The 18,028-nt window shown below is 53.7% G+C and overlaps 1 protein-coding gene across 1 annotated transcript in view; it reads left to right on the top strand.

The window, feature by feature from the left end:
- The window catches only part of TRAPPC9 (trafficking protein particle complex subunit 9), a 478,436-nt gene that overhangs the window by 98,134 nt on the left and 362,274 nt on the right, over positions 1–18,028 (top strand). The window contains exons 11-14 of the mRNA XM_059395212.1: positions 2,819–2,904; positions 6,091–6,217; positions 8,722–8,854; positions 11,482–11,645. Coding sequence (XP_059251195.1) covers positions 2,819–2,904; positions 6,091–6,217; positions 8,722–8,854; positions 11,482–11,645 — 510 coding nt within the window. The remainder of the gene's footprint in view (positions 1–2,818; positions 2,905–6,090; positions 6,218–8,721; positions 8,855–11,481; positions 11,646–18,028) is intronic.

Here is an 18,028-nt window from a genome sequence, read left to right as displayed (position 1 = left end):
TGAGTGGGCTGGGGCACTAAACAGACCCGCTGCTCTTGTGTTACGACAAACCCTTCTTTATTCACACCATGCTTGATCCAAGGGCGTTGTAGCTCAGCTCATTGTTCTTGGAGCAAGTGTGGTTTTCTCCCTTGTGCAGAGCACACACGGTGCACCGTCCCGGCCCTGCACAGGTGTTCTGGGTCAGTGCAGGCAGCAGGCAGGCCAGAGACACATGAGTGGGAGGTCAAGATGAGATGTAGATCAAGTTGTCTCAAACCGTAGAACTGTCACCAGCAGGACCTGCTGGCTTCCCTGCTGAGCTTGGATGGGCCGTTAGCACAGGGCCGGCAGGAGTGGGCCCACCTCCAACTTTGGAAGGTGCCCTGGAGGCTCCCTTGATGGTGAGGTTGTCTCTCCAAGAGCAAGGTGGGGCTCGGGGGCTCTGTTGTTGGTTATTTAAAACAAGAAGACAGTAGAGGAAGGAATTTGGGAGCCTCCTTTGCCTCTTTGGAGGGGAAGACTCGGGTCCTGCTCCGCCTCTGTCTTCTTGGCTTTTTTTTTTTTTTAAAGATTTTATTTATTTATTTGACAGACAGAGATCACAAGTAGGCAGAGAGGCAGGCAGAGAGAGAGAGAGAGAGAGGGAAGCAGGCTTCCTGCGGAGCAGGGAGCCCGATGCGGGGCTCGATCCCAGGACCCTGAGATCATGACCCGAGGCGAAGGCAGCAGCCCAAACCACTGAGCCACCCAGGCGCCCCTGTCTTCTTGGCTTTTGAGGTGGGCAAATCACTCTCTGGGCAGACCTAGACCCAACGTCAAGTCGAAGCTTCTCCCCTTTGGGCCCTCTGGGAGTTTCTGGCCTCGCTGGGGTTGGCCATATGCTTTCTCCCCTAAAGAGTGTTTTTAGGAAGCTTTCACTCATTCTGTTTAGAAAAACTTGCGGAGGTTACTTGGGAGACTGGAGGTGTGCAACTCCTTCTTAGGACTAGCTACTTGACTTGTGGGGCCCCTTTTCAGAAATTATGAAGACTTCGGAGCCTGTGACAGCACAGCATTAGTCCCCTCCCCCACCCCCGCCCCCTCTGCCTGGGCCCATGTGGCTGCAGCTCCAACCCCCTAACCCTCCTGGGGCCAGTCCGGCCTCTGTATTGTCCATTCTCAAATTGTGGAGCCTTCTTTTTATGGAAGTAACGCCCTCACCTGTTGCGAGGGCTTTAGCAGACGTTGTCCCGTGATCGGTGCCACTGCACAGGCAGCCCGGTGTTCCGCCCCGCTGGCAAATGAGAAAGTGAAGACGGAGCTGAGTGGTCGGACAGCTAGTGAGTGCCTGGCTCAGTCTCCAGCCAGGGTTTAGGACTCAAAGCCCAGGGATTTCTTTCTCTGGAAAATGGTTTAGTCATCACAGTCAGGAGCCCTGCTCATCTGGGCTGAGGATAAATTCAGCGGATGATGCAGGATTTTTTTCTGAAACGTAACAGACGCCTCGGCCAACATGCATGCTATTTGTTGAATACCCATGGGTGGGAAAATGTAATTTATATTCTGTGGCTTCTAATATGTTTTCCGCAGTATTCTCATCAGCAAAGACCTGCCTAGAGCTTTGAAGAATCACGTATCTTTAACCTAAAATTCCAATCTCTATAAATGAATCTTTGTGTATAATTGGGGGAGTTATCATCACAGCAGGGGGCGTGGAGTGTGTGAGAAGAAGAAAGCCCTGGGCACAGTTGTCGAGAACGTTTGCACGGTAACTTGGAATAATTTACCCATCTCTCTGTCTCCTGGTTGCTAGTGTTGCCACCGTCCCAGTTCAGCTCTGTGCAGTTGTGTTGTGGCTCAGGTCCTGAGCTCAAGCACAGAGGTAAAGGGTTTTCTGTCATTTGCGCTGGGACTTTGGGACATGGCCAAGCTCAGTGCTGAGGTCAAGGTCAGTGTAAAGGTCAAGTTGGCCTGCACAGGCTGTGCACTGCAGCCTGGCCCTGCAGTCTTCCCCTCACCCCCTCAGACCAGATCCCGTTTGCCTGGGTGCAGTAGAGGACAAGAGATACTGACTCAGAGGCTTCTTCTGACGGTCAGGTGAGGTGGCATTCCTAAAGGACCTGGCAGCTGAGGAGAGAAGGTTCCAAACAGCCGTTGCATGCACTGTCCTAGGTGCTGGGCAAGCAGTGAGAAATCTGGGCGGCTTCCTACCGGGCCGGTCCCTCCAATGTTGTGTAAAGAGTGTGGCGTGGCTCCGAGTGCGGAGGGCCTAATGCTGGGCAGCCGTTGGATGGGATTGAGTCTGTGGTTTCTGGGATAGAACCTCGAGGAGGGGCCTCCCCCATGGGATCTGACACACTGAGGCTTGGAGAGGAGATTGTCTTCTTTCCAACATCATTAATCACGTGAGCAGGGATTTATCCTCGATTTACCTTCAGTGCAGTGGGACCTCTTATGGAGGGTACAGAGGAGTCATTCTGTATGTCACTTAAAGTGGCCTGCAGCACCGTCTTCCAAAGTACCAGCCTCTGGGCCAGTGAAGGTCTGTGTGACGTACAGGCCGGTACCAGGAATGGTGCTGTCTGGGCTGATTTGGTAAAGTTGGGTTTGACACCCCGGCCTGAATTCAGCGTGCCGAAGATGGTGAGAAACTCCTGTGACGAAGCATCCAAGGGGCAGTGCTGACCTGCCTGTTCAGAGCCGGCTGCAGTCACGCTAGCTGTGACTTCATCTAAAGATGAACATAACGCCTGCTGTTTCACTGGAAAAATAAATCGCCAGAGGAGTAATCTGAAACCCTGTGAAATACGCAGAAATCCCAACTAATACCTAGGTTCTTCTGTGTGTGCATCTGTAGATTTCCAGTGGGTTCAAGGAGACGTGTGTGAAGTCCAGCTGATGGTGTACAACCCAATGCCGTTTGAGCTCCGAGTCGAAAACATGGTACGTATTGGCCGCCACCACCTTCATAGGGGGCTGTTTCTTACTTAATATCTGTGGCATGGATCCCATGGTATAGATCTGTTCTTATATTTGTTTTGCCAAAGATTAAGAGGTTTCTGTGAAGGAAGACCATGTCTTGTCATTCCCGTGCCTTTAGTGTTTGGCGCTCAGCGTTTGGATCAGTGAACAGACCCCTGCTGGGCACATGCGTCGCGTCGCGTGTGGGTGACTGGCTGTGAGCCCTGGAGTGATCGTGTTGAAATGCACCTGAGATCGGCGGAGATTACAAAGTGTATGTTCTGTTGGCCACTCCGTGTGGGCCTTACCTTACTGCTGCAAGAGGATAAGACGGTCAGGGCTAGAGGGAAGAGCGCGGTCTGGACAGTAGGAGAATAAATTATTGCACCGCTAGTGGGAGTGTTCTCTCGACGCTTAAATCCAGTGTTCTGTTTCCGTGTTTGGTGCCGGCATTAAAGGCTCTTTCTGTAGAGCTGTCTGCTAGAGCCGCTCACCTAATTCTGTGGTCAGTGGGAAGGAGATGTGTATGGGCTCTCCAGGCTCATTCTGAAGGTCCCAGACCAGAGCCACCCGCCTGCCGTGCAGGTCCTGTGTCCCAAGTCTTCTGTGTGCTGCTTGTTATGTAGCACTGCTGTGTACTGTGGCTCATCACCTAGTGCCGTGTGTTGCTATGCGGTGCGGCTCGGTGCTCTGGGTTGTTACCTAATACTATGGATTAGCAGGTGGTCCTGCTTCGTGACTTTTTCAGACTCTTGCAAAGGATGTTGTGAGATGGTTCATGTCTTCCATTAGAGTTTTATGACTCACATTCAGGGGAAGGAGTGGGGCTTTCTGTGAAGCTATCTTGGTGACTGCTCATGCTGTGTATTTGGCCGTGGGCAAGGCACTTGAAGGACCTGGTCCTTGTCGTGGTCAGTGCTGTGGGTGCACGAGGTGCTCTAGGGCCCACATGGAGAGCTGAGGGGGACTTTCTGGGAGAGACAAGGAGTCAGCTGAGAAATCAATGATGAGCGGGAGGTTACGAGGTCGACTGGTGGTTATTGAAGGTGAGGACCAGCTCTCGGCGTGAGGCAGAGGTTTCTAGAATTCATTAGAGCTCTGAGAAACTTGAATGCATGTGAGGCCTACAGCCCTGAGGTCACTCAGAGAGCAAGCCAGTGGGGATGCGTGTTGTCCCCCTCTTGTCGTGCAAGAAACTGCTGGCTCTAGGGTTTGGCTTTCGGGTCAGGTCTTTTAATGACTTTCTGTCTCTTGGCTTGAGCAGGGAATAATTGCTCAGAGGATTTTCCCCCAAAGTGCCTCAAGTGTCAGATGCTCCGTTGGTCTAACACTTTTTAAAAAATTTTTTAAGTAGCTTTCAGGGGCACCTGGGTGGCTCAGTTGGTTAAGCGCCCAACTCTTCATTTCGGCTCAGGTCGTGATCTCAGAGTTGTGAGACTGAACCTCACCTTGGGCTCTGTGCTGGGTGTGGAGCCTGGTTAAGATTCTCCCTCTTCCTCTGCCGCTCCCCCATCCCCACTGGCCTGCCCCCTGCACTCTCTCTCTTCCAAAAAAAAAGGTAGTTTTTTTTATCTGGTTTAAAAGTAGTATGTGCTTTTTAATGAAAAGTTGGGAAGAACAAAGAGTAAAATAAAAATTGCCACTAGAAGGTAGGCCACAAATCATGGTCAGAATTTAAAGAATGAAATTATGAAAGAGTTCAAGCATTAACAAATGAAGTTATGAACTATTTCAAGCACGTGAGATGGTAACGGGGAATAAGGAGCTCCCCAGTACCCACCTTCCAGATCTGACGACTGTTAACAGACGGTCATATTCGCTCTCGCTATTTTTAGAAGAGATGAAATACAGTGCATTTTGCCTGAGGACAGTAGCCGTCCACGTGCTTTCTGTGCCCGCACTCCTGCCCACCGCCCCTGTCCCTCACGCAGATCGTTTTGTGCTTTGGCTCAAAGTGTGGCACAGGCGTGCTCCTTGCCGCCAGAGCACCTGCTTCTGGGTGCTTCCTGTAGACAGAGGAGAGGTGTGCATGCACACGTAGACGTGTAGTTACATATAAACCTACATGCACTTGTGCCCACACACACGCATGTGCACGATACACATGCAGAACTGGACGAGCCAGACTTTGCCGTGGTGCTGCCAGCCCTAGCCCGTCCGTGCAGGACCCTCTCTCGCCTTTGCCCAGTGGAGGACTGAGGTCCCAGCACCATGGCGCTGGCTTCCTCACTCCGTCCTGGAGCATGTGGAGTGGGGTCAGGGCTGCACAGGCTGCGGCCCATACAGAAGACAAACACGGGAAGGAGCCGGGGCCTCTCCTATGTGCGGGGCTGGGCTCTGCGACTCCCCGGCCGACTGCAGATTTCCCACGAGTACACAGCGCTCATCGCTCTGTTCCCTCGCGGTGGACATTTTTGATCTCTTAGTGAATGGTGTTTTGTGTTTTATTTTCAAATTTCTTTTGTTTATTGCCAGATGATAGAAATACCTCTGCTTCTCTTTATGCTGACTTTGTGACTTCGTGGAAGCACTTGCCAGTTCAAGTCCCACTGTCAGTTCCGTTGGGTTTTTACATTTACAGTTTTGTGTTTTGTGAGTAACTGTCTGCCTCCCTATAGTTTCTGTTTCTTGCCTATTGTGCCAGGCGGGGCCTCTGTACAGTGTTGAGAAGTGCTGAGCGTGGGCAGCCCCACACATCTATAACCTGGGGCAGCTCCTCGGAGCCGGGGACACTGTCTCGTTCCTGTCGCGTGTAGCCTGGCACGTAGTGAGGTGAACTGATAATTCATAGTCGTGCTGAGGTATAGTAGTTGATGATACAGTTCCGTACTTCCTTTTTCTCTTTATGTTCACATATTTTATTTTTCTTTACATTTACATTCCAGTTTGGTAAAGCAACAAAACCACAGAGGAAAGGCACAGCCAGCAGGGCTGATGTCGAGATGGGGCTGTTCAAACAGCCACGGGCTTTCCCTTTCAAAGTTGTGCGTGTGAAGCATGCTTCTGGCTGTCGCCGCAGCTGTCTGCGGGGCTTTATGACGGCCGTGCATCGCTGTCCCTACCCCCACAGGCCTGGGGTTGCCCCTCAGCCAATGCCCTCGGCCCCTAGGGCGCGGTGACACGGCGGCGTGTGAGCTGTGTCCCTCACGCTGCTGTCGCTTGCTCTAGGGGCTCCTGACCAGCGGAGTGGAGTTCGAGTCTCTGCCTGCGGCGCTCTCCCTGCCCGCCGAGTCCGGTCTTTACCCGGTGACTCTTGTTGGGGTCCCGCAGACGACTGGAACGATTACTGTCAACGGTAAGGAGACCGGCTTTCTGCTTGCAGGTCGAACGGGACTCCCGAAGCCCTGTCTGCCCCGCTGAGGCCTGTCCCCGGTCCCCCAGGGTTGGTTCCGACTGCTTGCTTCAGAGATACTGGGGCCGTGCCATGGCAAGGAGTGGCTTGGCGTGCATGGGCTGCAGTGGGCCCGCAGCGTTCCCTACAGTGCGAGGGGTCCTGCTCTGTGTCAGGCCTCTGGTTCCTGTCCTGCTGGGGCTGCAGACATGCCCACAGGCTCCCCCTGCTGTCAGGATCCACTGACCCCCTGGCTTCCCCACGCTTGGTCTGACCTCCTCTCCCCTTGGCCACCCCCGTGCCTGCGGGATCCGCCATCCCCACCCCTACTGGCGTCTGACCCTCTGTGTCTGATCTGCCGCATGCCCCTCCCCTCCTCCTGAGGCACCCGTCCGTCCCTCTCCTGGGCTCCTTGCTGTTCTAGAAGCGTGCCCTTTCTGAGCTCGCTTGTGCTTTTCCTTCTGCTGGCACACTTCCAGACTCGGCTGCTCCCGGCTCCCTCCAACTCTTAGCTCAGACTTCCTTTCCTCTGGAGACTGTCCTCCGTGCTGGGTCAGGTCCCCTGCTGGGTACTCAGGCAGCGCTCTGCCCCCGAAGGCAGCTGCTCACTGGCCTCATCCGCCGTGCCACTCCCTGGTGTGCGGTGGGTCTCCAGGACCTCCAGTCACTTGGTGACGTGGTGTCTGTGGTGGGTGGGTGGGGGGCGTCACGCTGGGTTAGGACGTGTTGCAGCAAGCACTGAGGGGCCCTGCACACGACTGCCAGGAATGTGGGGAGAGGTGACCCAGAAGGGGAGTGGGTCGAGAAGGACTTCCTCCTACTAAGGGACCCTGAGGTTTGAAGGCCAGCTAGGAATTATCCGAATGAATGGGGTGGGGAGTAGGGGGCTTCCAAACACAGAGAACGGCTGGTCCAGAGACCCGTGGAGTGCTGGGGACTTGGTGGTGGCTCCGAGGATCTTGTCCCAGGTGGAGGGGTGGTAGTGACAGGGCTGGGAAGGGAGACAGAGGCCAGACCCAGAAGGGCTAAGGGGTGCTGGCTTTCTCCGCGGGGCTGCATTTCATGGGAGGAGAGATCCGGTCAGAGAAGCCTTGCAAAGGGACCTCCAGGCCGCTGTCTGGAGTACGGGCTGGTGCTGGGCTAGGCTGGGTGCAGGGAGACCAACTAGGGAGCTGTTGGTGTCGCCCCGGGATGGAAGGACCAAGGTAGGGTCACAGCCGTGGCCGGGAGTGGAGTCAAGACAGATGAGAGGGGAAATACTTAGGACTGATGGCCTTGACCCCTAATTACTAACCGATACCCACTGGATAAGAAGTCAGAGCCTTAGTAACCGAGCTCCGAGTTGGTACAGACCAGTCGCGTTCATCTTTGGCGCACCTTCTGTGGGAAGTAGAGGGCCTGACCTCGTGTTATCCGAAGTATCATTAGACATAACAGGACTTGTCATCAGGTTTTGCATTTCTTTGCAGTCCTCTTCAGCGGTACATAAGGAAAGGAAAATGATTGATTTTAATTAAGAAATGGAGAACAAAAGTAACTCAGGCTTTCGGGAAAGAAAAAGAGGAGGGGGCATATTGCCAGATGTGGACTTCCGTGGAGGAACACGTTTGCAAGTTAAATTAGGTCTTTTAGGAAACATATTTCGAAAGGAAGGCAGCATAGATGCTGTGAATTGATGATTTTAGGTTGCAAGAGCAACCAGTTGCCACTGGCAGATGGTGAAGGAGCCGCTGGGGGTGCCGTCGGGCCCTGACGCCCCCGAGCTAACCACCTTTCTCCTCTGGTTCCTGGTGGTGCACGGAGGTCCTTTCCTGAAGCACATAGCCATGCATGTTGTTTAATTTTCTTACACAGTGAACACTGTTTATAAAATTATCTCTCGAAATTTCAAAAGCCATTTTAAAGCTCTGCTTAAATAATTTTAAGTGCTTATCTAACCAGTGGAGGTTTTTTTTTTTTTTTTTTTCTTTTTGCACGGAGAATCCGCTAATCTTTGATCACATCGCTTGGACACAAATGGCAGATTTGCCGCATCACGTAGCAGTTACAACAGTAATTGGCTCTTGAACTTTCATCTCTCCATGGAAGAGTCTGAATCATTTTTCAGACACTTGCTCCGTCCCATTCCGTCCTGCAAAGGAGCACTAGCTCCCACTCTCTTAGTGACAGGCACGTTTGAAAAGCAAATTCTCCAAGTCCTGAGAAGTGGTATTAAGTTGCCTAGAGATTTCTAGCTGACGAAGACCCACACACACTTTCCCTTGGACCCAGGGGTCCCGTGAGGTAGGGCTGTGGGGACTGTCACCCCTTCGTCTCTGTGAGGCAGCCAGGGCTTCGGCTGAGCTGTGGGTGGGACGGAGGGGGCTGACGTCAGACTGAGCTGGGGTCTGGGGCGGGCCAGCCTGCAGACAGGGGCCTGAGGCTGGAGGCCTTTCCAGGGCTGTGAAGCTCTTGGTTTCACTTCCCAGGTTACCACACCACGGTCTTCGGCGTCTTCAGCGACTGCCTGCTGGATAACCTCCCTGGGGTGAAGACCGGCGGCTCCGCGGTAGAAGTCATCCCGGCCCTGCCCAGGCTGCAGATCAGCACCTCCCTGCCCAGGTGGGATGCGGGCATCTCTTGTCCCCCAAGAGAGGGCCCTTCACTATCGTCCTGAGCATTCGTTTTCAGTGGCACCAAAGTCTGAGTTCATCCCTGATGCTTAGGACCAAAAGACAGGCGAAGCGTTTCTCCAGGATAACCAGTAGGCACTGTGCTTTGTGTAAAGTGAGATGGGACAGAGTTGAGGTGTTTCTTACCACGAACAGAACAAACTAGGAGATGAGCCTTTGGAATCCTACTTTTTGTGAAAAACAGTTAATTCCTATCTTTTAAAAAGTAGATTTTCTTTTTTAAGGAACTTTATAGGAAAGCATGAAGAAGGGCGGGAAATACATCTCAGGAGTCCCAGAAACCGTTGCTGTTAACTCTTTGTGGTTTTTCTTCCCAGTGTTCACCCACCTTCTTTATCAAGACGTATGTTTGCGCATCAAGACGTTGCAACATTATATCTTGTATCCCAGGTTACGTTTGGATAACCATGTAACATAAGCCAAGAGTTTCCATTTTAATTGCTTCCGAAAGTATGATGTAAAGATCCTCAGTTTGGATGATGAAAGGTTGGCTAGCAGTGGCTGTTGTAAATTTACTAAAAATGATTGAATTGCATACAGAGACGAGTGAATTTCATTGTATGGAAATAATACCTCAATTTAAAAAATGAATTTTGGTGGCTTTAGTGTGGAGTGTCTGATTTCAGGTGACCGTTCCTTGAGTGTTGCTTCTGATTAAAGTAAATATTGCTGTGACTTGAGCTATCACATTCACTACCATGCATTTATTGACACCTGCCACATGATCTAGGCTTGGTCTGTCGGAGGAGACACTAACCAGAAATGCCCTCGACCTAGGCTTTGCCTGTTGTAGGAGCTCCTGTCTGGAGAGTACGTAGACTCACCATAGTCCAGTTTGCTAAGTGCTCCTGAAAACAAGTAGAGGGAGGCCACTCTCCCGTTCACGGCTCAGGAAGGCTTCACAGGTGTGATGTTTAAATCGGGCCTTACGGGATTCACAAAAGTTGGCCAGATGGTCAGGCAAGGGAAAATATGGCCAGAAAAGGGGACATGTCTGACTGCCATCTCCTTACTGCCACTGCTCATCTGGGACTCAGCCCCTTTCTGGTTCTGGCTCTGTCCGAGGGACACTGGACTTGGGGATGGATGGCACCTGTGTCGGCCAGGCCCCGGGCCGCACAGTGGCTCTGCTTTCTCCTGCCTTCTTCCCCTGTGGTGCTGGGGGGCTGACACCCTGTTTCAGATGCAAAGTAATTAGTCTCGCTGTGTTTCAGTTTTTCTAAATACCTCGTCTGCAATTTCAAGTTAATTGCAAACAGCGTTTTCTCTGGAAGGACGGGATGTTATAATACGGGAAGTCATTTAGAGTGAGGACGGGAGTCATGCTTCCTTCCTTGACAGAGGAAGTTTATTCCTGACTCATGAGCAACTGTGAAGGTGTCAAATGTAAAGGAATGCATTCACCTTGATTCCTTATGGTATTTTTTTCTGAAAATGTGGTTTGGATATAAAACTTCTCTCTCAGAGCCAGTAATGGGAGGCCCCCAGGAGGCGCATGGTTGGCTCAATAAGCCTGATTTGTTTAAACATTGTCTCTTGGATGCCGGAGGTGTGAGACCAGCTCTGTCTGGAACATTCTCTTCTGCCTTTTGGACCAGTGTGGGGCTAGGAAGCTCTCTTGCGGCACGTAGAACAGGTCTTGGGTCTGACCCCAGTCCTTTGGTCTGCGGCCAGGAGCAGAGCTAGAAAGCACTGGCTGGCAGGGAGGCTGTTGGGCCCTTGCTGGGTGGGGTGACCTGGAATCTGTCCATTTCTGGCTCAGTTAAGTATATGGCATAGACTCACGGCCCTTTCTGTGGAAAATCCCTCAGGTTCAAGGGGGAAGAGAGCGGGGTGTCAGGAGGACCCTTCCCCAAGAGAGAATGTTGACCCTTTCCTTCAGTGGCCACCCGCTCTCTTGGGGCCAAACCTCCCAGAGCACAGTGTGTGTATTTGAACCTGAGGGCTATGGCCCAGGAGCCTCTGGGGAGAGGCGGCAGGCTTCGGGTCTGCACGTGGGGCTGCACGCCCACTGGCCTGGGCCCCAGCGGACCACAGAGATGCCACACGACCCCAGGGGGCCTGCAGCCTCTGCTGGTCATTTTCACCTATGACGCGGAGTCCGTTTTACATACTTTCCATCGATCTGTCCCTCCAGTTCCCGTGGTGTCCGTCGGAATGGTTCATCTAAGGTTTCTTCTTTAATCTACGGGTTTTCACAAGGCAATTCTGAGCATGAGATTTGCAGAATTTTTTTAGAGAGCTGTGGTTCATGGATCATTTGAACTAATTCACTGTTTCATCTTAGACCCTACCATAATTCAGTAGTTAAGGAGTTTTACACACACGCTCCCGTGCGCACACAGTAGGCCACGGCAGAGCAGGAGCACATGGCATGGCTGCATGTGGAGAGTTGTCCACGTGTGGCTCTTGGCCCACGCTCCCCAGAGCTGGGCTTTACGCTCCCCGGTCCCTGTTTCTGGAATGCGTTCAGTCTGGTGATGTGACTAGTTCTGATATGCCACTATTTTCTTTGATTCTTTCTGTTTGAAGTCTACTCTGTTGCTGCTATTTTAGGTCTGCACACTCCCTGCAGCCTTCTTCTGGTGACGAGACGTCCACCAACGTGTCGGTCCAGCTCTACAACGGGGAGACCCAGCAGCTCGTCATCCAACTGGAGAACATCGGGATGGAGCCGCTGGAGAAACTGGAAGTCACCTCCAAAATCCTCACCACCAAAGGTGGGTCTGAACCTAGAAGTGGTTGTCGTCTTTGTCTCCAGAAGAGACGCCTCAAGAGAAAGAAAGCTTCTTTCTCTTCTGGTCTGCTGCCCTCCTGAGACTGATGAGTCAGGAACACATGGAGGAGGGCAGCGGAGCCCTTGTCCCTGGTGCTGGTCACATTTCCCAGACCCTCAGGAGGGATCCTCTGGAAGGAGTGGAGAGACGTTAGGGGCGCAGACCTGTCGTGGCTCAGGGCCCGTTTGTCTGCCCTGGGTCTTTCTGCAGGTTTGGTCATAGTGCTGTGTGCTCCCGCTTCAACATAGATGCTTTGTTTTCTGCTGCTGGGACGCAGAAGCCGGGCGCCGTGAGACCTGTGTTCAAGTTTTGGCTTCACCATTTAGCAGCTGTTGGTCCTTTGCATGCCGGTCCCTTCCTGGGCAGACGGGGGGAGCACTTAGCACGCGAAGTAAAGTGGGTGTGGCAGACTGCGGAGGCTGCGAGGTCAGTGAGCGATACCGGTCGAGGGGAGTGGATGATACGGAGGAGGGACGGGGTCGGGAGGAGTAAGTGCGAGTACGGTCGGGTCATGTAACGACGTCCCAGAACGTACACGGGCCAGCGAGGCCAAGGACAGACGAGGGGAAGCAAGCTTGCAGAACCTGGCGTGTTTCTGTGCTCTCCATGTGGGGCGAGGCGAGCCAGGCCTCCACGGGAGCTTGACCGGCTGTGGCTGAGTTCCTAGGGAAGGGTGCGCTGGCTGCCTCTTACTCCCCGGCACAGGGCTCCCTCCTCAGGCTGATGTCATCACGTGGGAAAAACCAAGCGGAATGAATGAGTTCATCAGAGGTAGAGCCCCTGCCGTCTCATTAGAGGGAAGGGCAAGGGGAGAGTTTGGGAGAATTTGTCCTGCAGATCATTATACTGTGAAGGAAGGAATTTGAATTGTGTAAAAAAGGGTGGCTCTGGGCCCATCCCGCTGGGGAGAACGCCAGAGCACCTCACATTCCCTAAAGGTTTCTCCCCCTGGTTCTGATGAAGTGTGCGGGAGGGACCCGAAGCGTGTATCTGCCGGTCCTGTCTTGTGCGCTGTCCCCGTCTGTGCCTCTCCTCCTAGGGAGATGCTGCCTAAGTTCAGGTTCCGGCTGTCATTTCCTCGCTGTGTGTTATCTTGGGCAAGTCATTAAACTTCTCCTGGACTTTTCTTCTGTAAAATAGCACTAATAATAGTGTCTACATCACAGGGGTATTATGAGAACTCAATAAGATGATGTATGCAAAGTGCTTGGAACAGCACTTGCTGCATTATTACACTCAGATTTGTTAGCTGTTACTGTCACTGCTGTCACCACCTCCACCTCTACCTCCACCACCACCACCGCCACCGCCACCTCTATCACTTCCACCTCTACCATTACCTCCACTGCCTTCACCTCCATCATCACCACCACCATCGCCACCATCACCACCAGCACCATCTCTACTATCTCTACCACCACCACCACCACTGCCATCATCCCCATCACCACCAGCAACATTGTCACCAGGGCCGCTGTCACCCTTATTGCTGCCACCATTGTCACCCCTGCTGCCATCGCCGTTTGTTTGTGTTGCCTTGGCGGGCTCTACTGTGTGAAGGCCCCACACTGTATGACCCAGCACATTTGGGAAGTTTCCATCTTGGACTGTTAAGAGTAGCACTGCTCTTGAGTATTTTGGCGCGTGCTTTGGGGGGGCGTCTGCAGATGTTCCCACCCGTGTATCTCCAGGAGTGGAATGCTGGGGTGGGGTGGACGTGTACTCAGCTTTAGAGCAGAACGCTTTCCCACAGGGGCTGCACTCGTTCACTCCATCATCGTGTGAGAGTCCGGTTGCTCAGATGCTCACTGATTCTTGGCATCTGCAGTCACTCTGGTGGGGCGGGTGGGTGTCACCGTGTAACACTGGGGTTTTAGTTTGTGTTTGTTTGATGACCAGGGAAGCTGAGTACCTTTCATATGGTTTTGGACACTCAGATCCTGTTTTGTCCAAGTGCTTTGGTCCCTTTTTCCCACTGGGTGTTCTTCTCTGTCTCGCTCTGTTGCTTCCCTGTGTCTCCCCATCACTCCTGACGCGAAAGATGTGTGTGTTCTGCGTATGAGCTCTTGGCTGGGAAGAAGAGTGAATGTCTCCTGCGCGGTTGCCTCTGCGGTCTCTTAGTGGTGCTTTAGGTGAATGGAAGTTACTCATCGTAATACAGTTCACCTAATTAATCACTGTTTTCCTCTGTGGTCCTTGCCCTTGTGTCTCATTTAAAGAAACTTTGTCTACTTTCGGCCTGTGGGAAGCTTTGGATCCTGCCTTAGGCTCATCTTGTCTTACCCCTATTTTGGGGAGCGGGTACTTAGCGGTTAGGTAGGACATGCCTCCCTGACATGAAATACCTTCATCTGGTATTTGGAATTTAATCCTTGCTTTGAGGGTGTGGTCGGTGTTGGAACCCGGGGACTCCGGGTGAATGACAGATAATCCCAGAGCCCGTAACGGGGAAGCATGTCTCATACCTTTTCTCCCCGTCACGGCTAAGCAACTGGAAACCGTCTTTTCGTTTTCTCAGATAAACCCGAGTGGAGATCGTGTGTCCACTGTTGGTTAGGAACTTGCTGCTCCTTTCTGAAGCGGGAATCCTCCTGTTTGTCCCTTTCGGAAGTCCTCGAACAACTTCCTGTGGGCCTGGACCCCAGTCGCAGGGGCCTGTGTGACCGGCCTCTTCCCCGTGCTTCAGCCTCCCCTTTGCCCGTCTCTCCCCTTCAGCTCCCAGCGCAGAGGTCATTCGGATCTCACTTCAGGTGCCTGGACATCGGGCTCTGTCTTTTACACTGGAGGATAAACCGTCTTCTCTCTTGAGAGCTCAGCTCGTGGACTTCCACTCCTGCCCCTTTACCTGCTCATTCCCAGGGAACTTCTCCTCTGGCTTCCTGCTTCGTGGTCACCCTGAGAACCCTTCGTCCCCTGGCCTCCTCTGTCCCCTCCTCTGTTGTCTCGGAGTGCCTCCAGGTGCCCAATGTGTGGTGGTTGTCCCGGGAAGGCTCTCTGTCCCCGAGCAGCTGTGAGTCTCCCAGAGGCCAGCGTGGGGGCCCTTGGTCCTCCAGGCCTAGTGTCTGGCTGGTGCTTAGTGCTGAGGGGTTGCCGATGGTGGTGATGGGCAGGGCCTTTCTCAGTGATAGAACGGGCCTGTAGGAGTCTGCCTGGTTCACCTGCTGAGTGGGTGGGGTGAAAAACTGATGCGTGTAAATCACTTTGATATTTCTAATGAGTTGCCTGGGTCCTCTTAGATGCTCAGCTTTGGGCCATGTGAGCTTCTGCCTCTGCTGCTCTGCTGGGACCACCTCCTTCCTGCAAAGACTTTAAGCTGCTCTGCGTTGGGTGAGCGTTGTCTGTCTCCAGCCGGGTTGTGGGTGTAGGTCCAGGGGAGCAGGGAGCAGACTGCTGTGGCCAGCAGAGGGTTGCGGGGCCCGGAGGGAGCCCCCAGGATCAGGCTGTCCTCAGCATTAGACTCCGCTGCTATGATTCCCATTATAGTCTTGGCACCAGACGCGTTCAGCCTGGCCTTGCCACTTACTGGCGGCAGGACGTGGACTGTGCTTGTTGCTTCTGTGATGGGCGGATTCTGCGTACCTGGGAGAGGACTGTGTCATCCTTCTGGCTGTTGGGATTTGCATGCCTGTGTCACAGGGGCCAGCGCGCAGTAGGTCTTCCTGTCACCTGTCGCCATTATCTTGACCCCGCCCTCACCATTATCTTCATAAAGTGTGGGTGCTCTTCCACTCAACGTCTTTGTACATAGCTTGCTTGCTTGCTTGCTTGCTTTTTAAAGATTTTATTTATTTATTTGACAGAGAGAGAGAGAGACAGTGAGAGTAGGAGCACAAGCAGGGGGAGTGGGTGAGGGAACGCAGACTCCCCGCTGGGCAGGGAGCTTGATGCGGAGCTCGAGCCCAAGACCCTGGCATCGTGACCTGAGCCAAAGTCAGATGCTTAACGACTGAGCCACCAGGCGCCCCACCTAGCTTTCTTGTACCCAGTTTCTCAGCCCAGCATTTGGAGAAACTCCTGTCTGACTTGCTGCTTGCCTTCTTTCTTCCCACCGCTGTACGTGGGGAGCAGGACAGCAGTGACCCCTGTCTTCACGGGTCTGGTGTGGGCGGAAGCCAGGGGTAGCCTGTGTGATGTGGGCCGCGAGGCAGCGGGAAGGTCCGCTCTCCGCTTTCTGCCCCCACCGCTCCCCTGCGCTCGCTTGTCCCCTCTGCCTACCCGTCGGCTGTCCGTTTGTTCAGGGCTTCAACAAGCCTTTTCTGAGCACGCCTACGTGGTGGCCATTGTGTGGGGCCTTGGGACACCCAGGAATCAGCTCTGAGTGCCTGTCCTCTGGGTGGGGGAGGGTGCTTCCATGGTCTTTGTCGCCTGGCTCCCTGTGGCCACAGTTGGATGTAGTCACAGCTTGGCCAACTGTCCGGTGTCCCGGGCGCCTCTCACGTCCCCTCCGTCACTCATCCCAGTCCCCACACCACCTCCTGGAAGCTTTCCCGACCCCCAGACGGAGACATGCCGCTCCTCCCGCACGCTGCCCTGCTTACACTCTGTCCCAGCAACACTCACTTCACTTGGCTTTGTGTCCCCCAACAAGCAGGTGTTCACATCACGTGGCTACACACGCATCCTGCCGGGCCCATGAATGACCCATGAATCCTGTCCTGAAGGGGCTCTCGGTTCAGCGTGGGTGTCATGCATGTTCGCTGAGTGGGACCGAGTGTTGCAGGCACTTAGCACCTTTCTGCCGCAGCGAGGAACCCAGTGCGGGGACCAGCTGCTGTACTCCTAGGAAGACATTGGAAGTCGTGAGTGGCAGGAACTCCTCCAGCTCTGCGTCCCTGGTGGACATGACTGCTGTGGCCTTCTCGAGCAGCTCAGCCTGTGGCACGGTTGTGGATTCACACGGCTGTGGAGACGTTTACAAGCCCCGTTCGTTGGAAGACCAAGTGGAGTACCTTTTAGCCACTATTACAAGACCTGATATGTTCACCTCCCTGGGAGTGCGGGTGACAAGTGAGCCAGCACGGTGGGGAGCGCAGAGGAAGTTAGGGTGTCTGGCCCTGCAGTTTAGGAACTTTTTTTTTTTTTTTTTAAGAGATTTTATTTATTTGAGAGGTAGAGAGAGTGCATGATCAGGGGTGGGGGAGGGACAGAGGAAGAGGGAGAAGCAGACTCCGTGCTGAGCAGGGAACCTGACCCGGGACTTGAACCCAGGATCCTGAGATCGTCACCTGAGCCGAAGGCAGATGCTTAACCGAAGGCAGATGCTTAACCGACTGAGCCCCCCTGGGCACCCCAGTTTGGGAATTTTTGAACATCAAATTCCCAGTTGGTTGTTTGGGGCCAGCAGTGTGGCCCTGTGGGAGCACGTAGCTGCCAGCTGCTGCGATGTCCTCTTCTGTGGGGCCCAGGCTTCCCCAGGAGGTCCAGGCACCAGCAGTGCTGATGCAGCAGTGAAAATGAGGAAGAGGGGCGCCTGGGTGGCTCGGTGGGTCGAGCGTCTGACTCCTGATTTTGGCTCAGGTCATGATCTCAGGGTCGTGGGATCGAGCCTTGCATTGGGCTTGCACTGTGCACGGAGCCGCTCACGATTCTGTCTCTCCCTCTGTCCCTGTCCCTGCTTGGCTCCCCTCTCTTTCTCTCTCAAATAAAGATATCAAAGGTGCATTTCTGAAAATTGACCTGTAGCCGTCTCTCACAGGTTTGTTGTCAGGGCTAGACAGGGCAGTGTCTTGGGGTGTTAGGGTCCGTGATCAAAGGAACGAGACCGATACAACGTGAAGGTCAAACAAAACTTTATTTCGCGCCAAGCATCAAGAATCAAACTGACCGGTCAGGGCTGTCTCTTACGAAAAGGTGAGGATGATGTTCCCGACAAGGTCACTCCCAAGAAGGCCGCTCCGGATGAGGCTGCTCTAGATGAGGCCGCTCCGCAGATGAGGCTGCTCCATGATCGGAGCCGCTCCCAAGAAGAGGCCACTCCCAAGATGAGGCTGCTGCTCCATGAGGTTGCTCCCCAGACAGGGCCGCTCCCAAGAAGGGGCCATTCTGGACAAGACCGCTTCCCGGACGAGGCCGCTCCCGACGACGAAGAGGCAATGATGACAGCGACGATGACAAGGAGGACAACCCGGATGACACAGACTCTGCTCCCCACGATGCCACTCTGACCAGGCTGCCACCCAGAGGAAGCCACCGCTGTGGACAAGGCCGCTCGTGGCTCGGGGTGGCGAGGCATTTTGCGGCGAGGCTGCTGGCGGCTAGGGGCCATTGGCATCTCAGGGCCACTGGCGTCTCGGGACCGCTGGCATCCAGGGGCTGCAGGTGTCAGG

Source organism: Mustela nigripes, chromosome 3, assembly GCF_022355385.1.
Source record: "Mustela nigripes isolate SB6536 chromosome 3, MUSNIG.SB6536, whole genome shotgun sequence".
In the NCBI taxonomy this organism is placed as follows: Eukaryota; Metazoa; Chordata; class Mammalia; order Carnivora; family Mustelidae; genus Mustela; species Mustela nigripes.
Note: the sequence above shows the minus strand (reverse complement) of the source record. Positions and strands in the feature narration are given on the sequence as shown.